This window comes from Maylandia zebra, linkage group LG1 (genome assembly GCF_041146795.1).
Source record: "Maylandia zebra isolate NMK-2024a linkage group LG1, Mzebra_GT3a, whole genome shotgun sequence".
Taxonomy (NCBI): domain Eukaryota; kingdom Metazoa; phylum Chordata; class Actinopteri; order Cichliformes; family Cichlidae; genus Maylandia; species Maylandia zebra.
The window spans coordinates 17991761-18005333 of NC_135167.1; the positions used below are offsets into that span (position 1 = coordinate 17991761).

At 41.1% G+C, this 13573-nt stretch overlaps 1 protein-coding gene across 3 annotated transcripts in view; it reads right to left on the reverse strand.

The window, feature by feature from the left end:
* The window catches only part of fes (FES proto-oncogene, tyrosine kinase), a 28403-nt gene that overhangs the window by 9265 nt on the left and 5565 nt on the right, over window positions 1-13573 (reverse strand). For all 3 annotated transcript variants that reach the window (XM_076882757.1, XM_076882758.1, XM_076882759.1), the window contains exons 2-10: window positions 9608-9855; window positions 8457-8630; window positions 5891-5987; window positions 5518-5701; window positions 3469-3606; window positions 3257-3376; window positions 2970-3092; window positions 829-1024; window positions 225-299 (exon numbers count right to left, since the gene is read on the reverse strand). In XM_076882757.1, coding sequence (XP_076738872.1) covers window positions 225-299; window positions 829-1024; window positions 2970-3092; window positions 3257-3376; window positions 3469-3606; window positions 5518-5701; window positions 5891-5987; window positions 8457-8630; window positions 9608-9855 — 1355 coding nt within the window. The remainder of the gene's footprint in view (window positions 1-224; window positions 300-828; window positions 1025-2969; window positions 3093-3256; window positions 3377-3468; window positions 3607-5517; window positions 5702-5890; window positions 5988-8456; window positions 8631-9607; window positions 9856-13573) is intronic.

Below are 13573 nucleotides of genomic sequence, written 5' to 3' on the forward strand. Positions count from 1 at the left end.
GAGGATGTACTCTGGGATGCTGCCATTTCCTCCAGAACATGATAAATTGTTTTGTGGTTAAAAAAAAGAAGAAGTTCAAGAGTGATGAGGGGGAAGAAAACTTCCACTCGAACATCCTTCCTTAGAAAGAAACTAGCATGTACCATAAAGGTTGCTACAATTGCAACTTCTCTATCGGTCACTGTAATTATTGTGCGTTAATTGCAATTTAATTACTAACTTACCTCAAATTTGGGTTTAAAGAGGTTGCTGAGATTGTTCAAGATCCCTTCCACGAGGACCCTGGGTGGAGTGTGGTCCTGACAGAAAAAAAAAAAAAAGACCCAGAGCTTGTTACACATGTCACAAAAAACCTATCAAGGTCTACTGTCGGCATTAGAATTGTCATGTCTCACTTTGCTCGTGTGCTTTTCAGGTTAAGCACTAACTGCAAGACAACATCAGGCTGCTCCGGCTCTATTAAATTATTTAGGATGATTGATCTGTGAGAGTGTAACAAAGGATTGGGTGCACAGCACAAGTTTGTAGCGTTTGGCCTGAAGATAGATAAACTGGAGTTTCTTTCCATGCTAGCAACTTTATGCAAAAGCCTGGAGGAAAATACTAGAGTGACACTTTCTGAGTGTTAAGTACAATCCATGCCTAAAGGATAACTGTCTGTGACTTACAGAAAGACTAACTGCTTTTATGCTTTATAATTCAGCATGTTGTTTTCAGAGTTTACATGCAACACACAGCTTATTTTGTACAGCTGGCCCAGTGACAGGACCAGTAATTAGGAGCTAATCAAAGACAAAGGAGGGAAAGCTGCTGTCAGGGAGAACATACGTTGCTCGTGCTGGATGAAAGTGAAACAGTATCTGTGTCCAGATTCAGAGCAGAGGGAGGTTCTCTGGAGCCCAGCTTGTCCAGTTTCTCTTTCAGAAGAAGCCTCTGAACCTCCAGTTTGGCTCTCTGGCCCTGAGTCAGGGCGACCTGCTGCCGGCACTCTTCCATCGCATGTCTCTTGCTGAACTGGTAGACCCTGGACAAAGCAAAGTGCAGCATCACAACACAAGTGACAGAAATAAACAGAAGCGCACAGAAATCAATAAAACGCCTGCTTGTGCAGGTTTGCAGTTCTTCATATTGATTCATATCCTTAACATGCTGATAATGAGCCTGTAAGACTTATAAAACCCCAACAGTGAACAAACAAACAGAATTGTTTCACCTCATTATCTATCTGAGGATTTTTTATCTTTTGAGGTATTTGTACAAACCCATCTCAAATAAAGCTGAAATACTGCGCAAAAATGTAATAAAACCAGGATGGAAATCTCATAAACCCATATTATATTCACAATGGAATATAAAGGACATAACAAATGTTTAAACTCAGAACATGTACCATTGTAAAAAAAAAAAAAAAAAACATTATTTAGACAATGATGCCAGACACATCTCAAAAATGTGGGACAGGGCCATGTTTACCACTTTGCAGCATCCCCCCTTCTTTAACAGCAGCATGAAAATATGCAGCGTCTTCACTGAGACATCATCCAGATCATATGCTGCTCTAGAAACTGAAATGTTTCCTATGTTGTAATGTGACTAAAATACGGGTTTATGAGATTTGCAAATCATTGCATTCTGCTTTTATTTACATTTTATACAGCGTCTCAACTTTTTTCAGAATAGGTTTTGTACTTAATCACTTTTTTGTACTTAATGTACTTAATCAACCTCCGTATGCACTCGGTCTTCCCTGTTAAGTAACTCCAAGTGCAGCACACACTACAAACACCACAATCAGAATTACATTATTTCTCCTCTGAGGCACTGAGAGCTGAGTAATTGACAAGAAACTGTTCATCATCTATTTGTGTATGGGACATTGATTAAGCATGTGTATGGCTAATTACCACAGAGGATGTTTATATGAGCGCAGGTGCAGCGGAGAATCTAATCATGCTTGGTTGACCCGGAGATCACATTGTTTTTGTTGTTTGTTTTTTCCCCGGTGACACCCAACACGCCGTCATATCATCACACAGCCTTTAATGACAACATAAAATTCTATGTGCTTTGTTCCCTTTAATTGGCCATTAAATGAGAGAATGGGCTGGACATTGAAGCTCATCAGAAACAAGTTGCCCCAGGTCGTCATCATCACAGAAATGTAGATTAAGCCTAATCCCAGAAAAGAAAAAAGCATTTAGGATCTCCACTGACAGAAAGTTTATGGTCTATGGCTTAATTCGAGAACAAGCGAGCCCAGATGTTTGGGTTTTAAACTGTAGGAATTTTTACTAACCAGGTGTTTATAAACAAAATGATTAATGCACACATGAAGATGATTGATCAGCTGTGCTTACGCTCATTAGACCCAAAGAAAGTTTCACTCAAGAAAACATTTGCAAAGACCTCAAAATGCTGGAGATCCGACCCTCTGAACTACTCAGGCTGACATCTGAGGTCAGGTTAGGTCACCTTAATTCAGTTTTTCACTGTTGATTTGCAAAATGTTTCTTCACCATACAAAGCAAAGGTCAGCTTCACCTCACCACCTGCACCATATGTGCTCCCAGCTGCCTTTGATAATGCAGACTCTGTTGCATATACACACATTGTTTCCACTTGTCCTTCAAGAGCCTGTTAATGACTCGATCACTCCCCCGGGTCTGTATAGCTCTAACACCTTTAGACACCCTCATCAACCAAGACAAATGAGAGGGTTTGGGCTCCATAACTCTCAACATATTGCTGTATTATAATTCATAAGGCACTTATGGCCCGCTGAGACCACACTGGTTATTAGCCGTTGCACAGCCAACAGCACACTGAACTCCCCCGATGGGAAGGACTGCCCACTGAGGCAAACTTTAGTAATTTGTCTTCACAGCTACCACAGGACAGTGTATTTTTTCATTGTGAACCCCCCTTTCTAATCTCTGACAGCTCAGCATCAGCCTGGTTGGTCTGCTCACCTCTGGCCCTTTTTGACACCTTCCTGCTCTTCCCCTAACTCCAGCTCCAGCTGCTCAACTGAAGTCTGCTGAGAGCCCAGAGACCGAGCCAGGTCCAGGAGCTCCTCCTCTATCGTAGTCAGTCTGTGAGAAGAAGACAGAAATCCCAGGTGAAGAGGAAGCACTTCATATATAAAACAGAAAGGGAAGGTTAACGGGAGGTTAAAGGAACACGAGTTAGTCGTGTGGAGGAAGCTGTTGCAAGATTAACAAACGAAATCTGAATGTGATTGCACTGTTGTTCTCACTTGTGCTGTATCGTCTCGAGGGTGAGGTCATTCAGTTCAATCTCCTTAGTGCTTAGCTGCTCGGTGTCCTCCAGAAGGCTGTTGTCAAAATCGGCACAGGCAGGAATCTCCCCCACAGACCTTCAAACACACAGTCCACAGTATCATTTCTCTGAAGGGTTAGCTTCCGTGATTGCCATGTTGCTGAGCGGAAACGGTCCGCCTCTGCGTACCTGTTCTGATGGATGAAGCTCTCATACTCTCTGTGAGGATCGATGGCTGTTAGAGCTGATGCCATCTCTCTGTGGATCCGCACCACTTCATGATGGAGGAGAGTGCAGATGTCAAAATACTCCTGCAGGATCTCCTTTCTGGAAGGATGAAAACAGAATGACACAATGCAAAGCACAAATATCACATTGCGTTTTTTAATTTGCCAAAGCGTAACACAATTTCCAGTTTGGCTGGATGCAAGTTGCCTCATATTAGTGATGTGAAAATGTCCTTTGAGAGATTTGTCTGCGGTTAAGTATCCCATCACGTCACTTTCTCTGTCATATTTATGTTGTTATTCCCTGTTTAGAATATAATAAAAGTGAGAGCAGTGCCCGTTTTTCAGCCTCTGCCGTTAGACAGAGACTGGATCTGTCAGCTCTGCCAAACATTTCCTGCCCAGAGCCCCCAAAGTCAGCCAATCCATTTTACCAGTTTGACTGCTTGTTTCTGTCTTTGACTTTTTATGATTTACCCTTTCAGACCCTTTAATTGTCTAAATTCCCAGAACTCTTCTCTCTGCTTTAAAACTCAGACGTTCATGCAGTGTTCAAAGCTGTCAAGCCTTTGTAGGTAATGTTTGCATAGAAAAGGCTTTTGTTCATAATGAAAACACAGGCAGCACTCTGCAAAACTCTTGAATCACCTCTCATTTTTTTACATTTTGCTGGGGAAAAAAGGAAATGTGTGTTTTGTTCTCTGTCAAGATGATCCCACGCTGCTTCAGTAATGATTCGGTCCGGGCTCTGGGGAGGCCGGTCCATGACTCATGGAGTTCCAGCGTGTGTGTTCTTCCATTCAGGCATGCTTTTACTGCAGTGTGAGATCAAATGAGGCCACTGCCAATCAGATGCTTTCCTGATGGTGATGCATAGTGGATGAAAATCTGACAGTGCCTTTCAGCGTTAATAATTTCATCAATTTTGACAAGATCTTCAACACCACTGGCCACTGAGTTTTTTTCCTATTTCTGTTCATCTACAGGAAATCGTTTTTAAGGCCTGACACGCCAGTCGACACCACAATGTATAAACTGGACGGGCAACCAACGCCCTCAGTTTCCATGCACGAATGCTATACCAAGGGGTTAAATGCACAGAAGTACCCATTAAATTTACAACTTACAGGCTACTGATTGTCATTTCTATACATTTACTAATCTAAAAACTGGGCCACCTTTGCAAGCCACAAAAAAGGAGAGCTACTTTAAACCACAGTTATACACACACAGGCTACACACAGAAAAATGTACCATAATAATAAAACTGCAAAAAATATCTGTCTTGGTTTGCAGACACAAAGCGGCAGGGGGGTATTTTCTCCAGGTCCAGAAGTGGATTAATGACCTCAGCACATACTAGGACAGCTGGCGGTGAGCGCAGGACACACGGTGTCCACAGATTTAACTATGAAATTGAAATTAATTGCCTAAATTCCCAGAATTTAACATTGTCTGTGATGTGTAGACACAGCACTGGTTCATTCCTTGAGTTAGGTTTTGTAATGCTTGAAAAAGTCGCTGTTAAGCAGCCTAACAAACAAACAAAAATGGTCTGGCACAAAAACTAGACTGAAGTGAAAAAGCAGCCAATTTCTGAAGAAAAACATTGAATGACCTTTAGAAAGTCTGGAGAACTACTGCTCAAGACCGATTTAAAGCGTCTGGCTCCTCTGAAGCAAAATAGAAAGACGTGAGAGGTGACTCAAAACATTTGCACAGTACTGTAGTTACACATATGGTAATTAGAACATTTGTTCTGCTGCTGTAGATTGTGAGATATGCTTGTTGATGGCAGCAGTGGAGTGTTATCAAGATTTGAAATTAATTGGCAAACATTTGTGTCGTGCCACGATCAGATGTGTATCTGAGTGACGACGAGCAGAAATAAAACACCGAGATGATTCGCAGGGACGCACCAGTAAATATGAGCACTGTACAGAAATGCTTCTTGTCATTCTTAATGTGTCTGTTTTTCTTCCAAACATCCACGCAGCGAGTGTGATCTTACAGTATGAGCACCATCTCCTGCTGCAGAGTCTGCAGGGCGCTGAGCAGGGCCGGCTGGATCTGACTGTAATGGTGCTGATGGTAAACTTGAGCAGCTTGCACAGAGAGGACATACTCATTATGGACCTCGTAGAGTTTCAGTGAAGCCTTTATGTAACGCTCTTTGGCCTTATCTCGGTCTTTTTCTGCAGACACACACAGGCACACAAGCACAGTACAGAAAATGATCACAGAATATAGGTCATGATAGAAATACACATATCAGACTAAACACAGGAAAACAGAAAACAAACAAACAAAAAAAAAAACCAGACCGTGACATCAACATGAAACCGATTCTATTCAGAAACATAAGTGATACCAGAAATCCCCACCTTTGCTGGTCTCCTGGTACTTCCTCTTTGCCTGAGTTGCATCTTTCACTGCGTGCCTGTAGCTGCTCTTTAGCCTCTCCAGTTCTGTCTGTGTCACCTGAAGCAATCCATAAAAACAGCATTTTACATTTTGAACACAGTGATAAAAAGCTAATAACGTAGGCTTTGTGTTGGCATTTAAAAAACAGGCCATGAAAAGTTAAAACCACCTCATATATAGTTCGCCCAAAACTATTTGACCTGAAAGAAGAAAAACCCAATTTACTCAATAAAAAAAAACAGCAAAACCGAAAGGTCATGGCTCATTTTGGACCTTTTTGGACAGTGTGGACCAAATATATTTTTGCAAAAAAAAAGAAAAGAAAAAAAAAGACATTTTTTAATAAGATAGTAGACAGCAGCAATAAAACAACCATTCAGTTGTACTGACGATACCGACTCTATTCTACAATTTCCCAAACGCAGCTCTTCCAAATCTGATGCAACAGAAAAGAAGCCAACAAATCCTGAACCAAGAAGGGACTGCAGGGAGGAAGAATTTAAAAGAAGCACACAGGCTTACAGACAACCCGTTTAAGGACTTTAAAATGCCAGTAACTAGCTTCCTTGTTTTAGTTCTCCGTTGGCTGAGTTCTACATCAATTATGATTTATTTATAACATCTTGTTTTTTTTCTATGACTCATCTAATTAGAGGGCATCAAGCTTGCTCCTCTAACCTGTCGACCAGTAGGCAGAAGTAGCGTAGCAGAGAGAAATAGCCCCGCTTTATTGTCAGCCTTATAGCGATGATAGCATCTAAAACACACCAAAGCAGGAAATGAATTTTTCACCTGTCAGGACCTGTAACTGCCAACAAAGCTGTGTGTTGTCACTGTAGTTATGGAAAGAACTTGTACATTACACAGATTTAACAGCAGCAGGTCTAAAAAACAGATTTTACTGAATGATTCATGGTTGGAGGTGTTATAGAGAGAGACGAAACTACAATCAACTGTTTTTCAGAGGAAAACCAGCTGAAACAGTTTGCTTTTAAAGTTTTCTGTTGCTTTACTTGAAACTAAGCACTCGCCTACATTTACCGATGTGCCTCGGTACCGTAACAGACACAAAACCAAGAATTTTTAAGCGGTTTAAAAAACAAAAATAAAACATCTTTTACAAACACATAACTTAAGGGCAGTGGGTGTGATGGGTGTCAAGTCGAGTTTCTTTAAGGTTGAAAAGCTGTCAGTACTATTTAGCACAGGAAGTGGACTGCTGTTGTGTTAGGTTTTGCTAGTAACATAAAACATGAGAAAAGCATAAGGTAACGATCTGACCTTTGTTGTGTGGCTGGCGACAAAAAAAATAAAACCAACACAAACCAACATCACAGATACAATCAAATTCACTGTCGCCGTTGTTTCAGTTGTGATATCAAATAATCTCTCGCTAGTGTAACTGCACAGTGATGTAAACGGTTCAAAGGCTGACCGGGCTTTTTCTGCACAGCAAAGTAGGAAAATTAAACTAAACAAACAACCAGACAGGCGTTCAAACTGCACTAAAATGAACACATCATTTGCCTGATGTAATTGGGTAATAAAACCCAGTGTGAGGCAGCTACCAGTATGAGATGGCATCAAAATGCATTTACAGACACTCTTTCCAGTCTATTGAATCTCATATCATTTGACTGCTGTCTATTTATAAGCTGCCATCACAGCACTCATCTGCAAGTCAAGTTGACATATGAGGAAAAACGAGACAAACATTTCCAACTAGCAACGTCTGGTTTTGCATGAGTGCATGAAATGTGGGATATGTAAACATTCTGCTCTGACTGCTTTTTTGTTCTCGTAAAAAGTAATTTAGTGTGTTTGCTTTCAATTTAGATATGAGCACAGTGACAAAAAGAAGCAGGCAGCAATTATCTCAGTAAATTCCTGAAGACCCTGCCGTACGCTGTGCTGTTTCAAACGGCCGTGAGCGGCTGCAAAACAAATTTGTACCAGCTGAAGATATATCTTTGCATACTAGACAAAGTTTTGTTTTTTGTTTTTTTAAAAAGCACGTACACACAAAGTGATATTTAATTTTAGAGACCAAAAAGCTATAGAACAGGCAAGTGTAGTCACTTACCTGCACCAAGATCATTTTCCACTGATAATAAACATTCATATAGTTCCGCCTTTATTTTTTTTTATTCAACTCGTGGGGATAAAAGTGTGCAAAACTGTGAACCAAAGGGACATTTAGAGAGCAACAGCTGTGAAAATGAACACAGAAATAAACCACCTTGTTTTTTTCCCCATCATTAGAGGTGTGACTGTACAAAAGTAGTTTAATCTGCCTCATGACAGGACTGAAAGTTTGTATAATGGTAAAGTAGCTAGATATTTTAGCTTGTGGTATATGTGTGTAGTTTATTGCTTAAGTCCCAACAAGTCATTGTTCGGGTTCAAGTCTTCAAAAGCTGAATATAGGCCAGTGTGAATGATATCTTTTGAAGTAATGGAAGTGTGCGTGCGTGAATGCGTGCGTGAATGCGTGTGTGCGCGCGTGTGCACGTGTTAATCACACACCTTGTTGAGCTCCTGCCTCAGCAGGTTCCACTGCTCTGCGTACGTTTTGCGGAGCTGCTGTTTGTCTCTGATGAGCAGCGTGAGTTTGCTGATTGGACCGTCCAGCAGATCTTCAGAGCGCTTTTTCATCAGCTGACTGAGAGACTCCGTCTGTGACACCAGCACTCCCCATGACTGACAGACAGAGGCAGAAGTCAGCGGTACACATCGTGGGGACATAAAGAGAAAACCGATAAATGGAACTCACTAAACAATCCGTGACTACCTGACATGTTGGTAACCAGCTTTTGGAGCCAGACTTGCTCGTTGGTTCCTTAGTTGGAACTGATTTTAAAAAATGCATGAAGTCATGTTGGACACAGATACAGCTCACTGGGTATTTCATACTACAGAGACTTGGGTTTGAATCCATCATGAGGCCGTTTACTTCCCCTGGTCTTTCTCCTAGCTCTCCTGTCTTCTCCACAGTGTTCTACCAAAATAAAGGCTACTAAACATATTCAGTATAAATAAGCAATGGTTATTGGTGTTAGCCACCAAATTATTATTTAAAAAAAACTTTGAGATGCAGAAATAAAACTAGTTTCAAGCGCATCAGCAGCACATTGCATTTCACGGTTGTAGGTTCTGTAAATGTTTTCACAATGTGTGCAGATGAGCCAAAGATGTGCTTACTCGATTTGATTTGAGAACACATTTAATTTGACAAAGTGTAGGTCAGCTTTCAATATTTTAAAGAAACTAAGCAAACCAAGCTTTTGTAGATTTAGTTGAGACATTGCCAAGTCATTCAGATATACTTTGTACTTATTTTAAACACTAATGGCAGTCACTGGAGTTACTTTTAGAGTATGTCATGTGAGGTTATTAGAGGCACAAAACAGTTTTAGATTCATGTGCCAACTTCTGTATTTTATTTCCTCAGCTTATATTACTGTTTTCTTTTACTTTGCTCATTGAACACTTGATGATTCATGAGTGTAGCAAACCCTTTTTTTTTTGGGAAAAACCGAAATGTGCATCAAATTAGAAGATTAATTTTAAATGCACTGAATGAATGAGTCTATTGCGCAGTGGCATTCTCCCACCTGAACGACAGGTGATGAGGTAAATCTAAAGCTTCAGGCGCAGTGCGATATGCAAGGCCTCACCTTGTTGAGCTGACTGATGTAGTCCAGTCCTGTGTTAGCCTGAGGTCGGTCCAGCTTCTCAGCCAGGCCAGTCATGTGGTGCAGCTGCACTGAAAATTCCCGTTCGCTCTTCGCTCGCTGCCCCATCCACTTCTTCATGACCTCCATCAAGAGAAGCTCTGAGTCCAGCAGTCGCAACACTGCGGCATGTGCCTGTGGACACCTCAGGTCCTCTCCAAAACCCATCTCTGGATAATTACGCTTTCCTCCTGCCAATGAATTGTTGTTAGCAGTAAATCCTACAGCACATTTGCATTCTCGTCAGAGACGCAGGAGCGGAGCAGCAATTCGTAGCAGCTGCTAATGACCAAGTGTATTCATTTCAATGTGACCATCGAGGAGTTTCACTTCCCTGTGAGCAACAGAGGTTTGTGTGAAGCGGCACTTCCTCATGTGTCTTTGAATGCGGTTACTGTCATTTTGCTTTCAATTTCTGAGGACCTTAAGAGGTGCAATGATCATTAAGCTTCAATTATTTCTAAATAATATCATCACTAAAGCACTTATATAATTATGTGTTTTTAAAAAATCTAATTAAATGCAAAAACCAAACAGTCGCGTAGAGGCTGAATGCAGCCTGAGAGAGACCACTGAGCTCGCACTGAGCTGTGTCTTATCTGCATGTTAAACTGGGACCACTGCTTATCTGTGGCTCAGTGCAGCAGAGCAACACCACTGCATATTGCTCAGTATGGTTTACAGATAATTCTGTACATCTATACACACTTCAGAAGTGCTTTTCACTTCTCTGCTTTTATCGTATTGCTTGAATTATTAATTACTATTCTAATAACACATTACAGAACAGAATGATTCCACTAATTACTACTTTAAAATAACTTCTTAACTACTAAAGTAGTAGTAGTAGTATCCCCATGTTTTTAGTTTTCAAATACACATAAAATCGAAGTGCAATAGTCTCTGTTCCAGGTCAGACAGACATGGCATTTTATGTCTTGTGTTAAGAGCACCACTTTTTTTTTTTTACCCTAGAGGGCCTTACTGACTTAAAATAAGTCCACTACTGAAAAAGTGAATTGAAAGACTTTTTTTACAGGTCATAATGAAATTGTTACTAAGATAATCAGTACCAGGAGGTCTAGTACTATTATTTATTTATATTATGCTTCCAAAGAGTCCGATTTTCCTATAGTTTGGTCTTAAACACAATTTCTCCAGCCTTTCTAAAGGCCTTTTAAAGTTTTTCTTTGGACACCGGTTGCTCTTTCACTCATTTTCAGTACAGTCCTGTTATTTTTTTGTTAATGTGTTTTGTTAGGCTGCTTTATACCGACCTACTCATCGTGCAGGTATTTAAAAAGAAACCTGACTCAAGTGGTGAATCGATGTTGTGTTTAAAGATAAGAGACAGCTTAGCAAAGAACCAATTTTAAACATAACTCTTTCGCGCATAGTGGTCACTACAGTGGACAGCTATTCAAAGGCTGTATTCTTGTATTTGTGTCAGTGTTGATATATTTGCACGTAAACCACTACATTTGACACTGACGTGTCACTCCATACACATAAGTTGTCTGCTTAAGTGGACATGTACATGTACTTCTCAACGAGAAGTACATGTTTAAAGAAATGAAGTTCAACAATCTTTTTTTCATGCCTAAAGATAAATAAAAAATACTTAAGAAAAACTCCTGATTGCGGTTGTCATAATTCATGCATGAAAGGGTTAAGCAATTTATAACTAGCACCTTGACAAGAAACACATCACTCTGTTCCCATTTAGCTGAATTTACAGGAAATAGTAAAGATGAACGGGGTTCCCCACAAGTTCTTTAAGAACTGCCTGCAGGTGCTCAGGACACTGTCGAAGTGGATGAAAACAGCTTGGAGGAAACAACCGGTCCCATCAGAAGGATAATAAATTGTCGGCGTGTTCATTCCCAAGAACAGAGCCTTCAGACCATCAGTTAGTTCAGCATTGCCTTGCTGAACGTAAAGAGGAAGGTTTTTTTCCTCCATCCTGACAAGGAGACTGACTTCATCATGGTGAGTGGATATGTTGATACAAGCTGCCAGAATGTGGGAATCCCAGGCTCTCCTATGTCCACTAAGCACTACTCTCTGATTTGGAACCAGATCCAGCATGAAGCGAAGAGCGACTTGCATCTGGTGCAGTTAGATCTCACCACCAATGCGTGTGGCTCAGTATCACGCAGACCCTTAGACTTTGCACTGGGGTTCTTACATGTGTGCAACATATAATCACCAAATACTTCAGTAACCTGCACATGTGCTCAACTCTGGAGGGCTTCATGACTGGATGCCAAGAACTAGAATGTAGAACAGTTATGAGATGCGCCATCTTCCCCATCCTATTCGTAGTAGCCTTTGAGGTAATTCTCAGGGGCCAGGCAGATAGAGGCATCAAGTTACCATCAGGTGGAGGCTTCCACCACTACGGAGCTATATGGATGATGTGGCAAGCATCATTCAGACAGCACTATGCATGACTTCTGCATGAGCTTCTTGCTTGGGCGAGCATGACAGTCAAGGCAGGAAAGTCAAGAAGCCTATCAAGAAGGAAAGGCATACTGCATGCAGGGAACATCTTTGTTGCAGGAGAGGAGCCCATTCCCCGCCTGAATGAAAAACCACTGCAAAACCTAGGAAGGCACTACCCCACGGAAAATAGAAGGTGTGGTGCTAGCAGCACATCCTATACGAACAGGTCATGTGGACAATAAAGGTCTGCAAAATTTCCTTTTCAGGAGTCAGCAGGAATCATGGCCTGGCAAACAGCTACATCAGTAAGTGGCTAGATGCACGCACACGCACAACACAGTAAAAGCAGACCTCAATAGAAAAAATAAAAACACACACTGGAATACTTTCATGGATTGGCCTCCTGAACATGAACATTATTGAAACAGTGTGGGATCATCTTGATAGAGAACAGAACAAAAGGCAGCCAATATCCAAAGAAGAGCTTTGAATGTGTTTCAAGAGGCCTTGAAGGCCACTTATGTTTTAATAAAATACTACACTTCTAGTGTTAAGATGATCAAGCAAATCAAAGATCTGGGCCACAAGACTTTACCTCCTCCACTAAAACCAAAAAAAAAGAGCTGAGAAAGAAAGACTTTTACAACAACATAGAGAAAGATACGCCAACAAAATGCACACAGGAGGGTAAGAACAGAGGGGCTCAGAATAAATACAAAAAATAACTAAAAATCTGATTCGAAGCATGTGGAATGAGGCACTGATAACCTGGAGAAAGAAAGGTCCCAGGACATTCAATGATCCGATGAAAGTGAAAACACAGAGCACAGGGAGGGAGAGGGAAAAGATAAACACACAGTTTGGATAGTCCTGTGCCACAGGGACAACGACTATCAGGGTAAGAGAGATGCAGTGTTTTCCAATAATCTCCAAGCTTAACAGATTCCTGAAGAGTGAGACTGACCCACAGGCACAATAACAATATCAGGTAGAAAGCCTCAGGAAGAAAACAAAAACAAAAAAGCTGCTAACAGAACGTTATAGCAAAAAAAACCCTGTGTTCTGGGGCAGAAAGCTTAGGATGGATTATAAGCTTCACACATATTTTTTTTAATTATCATAAGCTCCTGACATGGATCTGAACATGTGACAAGTTGCAAAACCAGAAATGTAAAAACACTCGAACCTCAGCGAAACGTAGACATGAATGATCTGCACCAACCAAACTGCTGCCCCGCTCCAACAAGCTACTGCTTGACGTTAATACTTTCTGAAATACATCTCAGACTTTCACAATACTTTCAATGGATTTTTGGCTTATTGTGTTGCTTGTGTGTGAGCAGCTGACCGAAGCATTGTGGCTTCATACTTCCCCACAAGCAGCTAACGGCATGATGCAGGAAAGTACAGGGTTACTGGTGAAGTAATGCACTGCCGCAAAGACTCTGAGAAAAGTTTATAGTG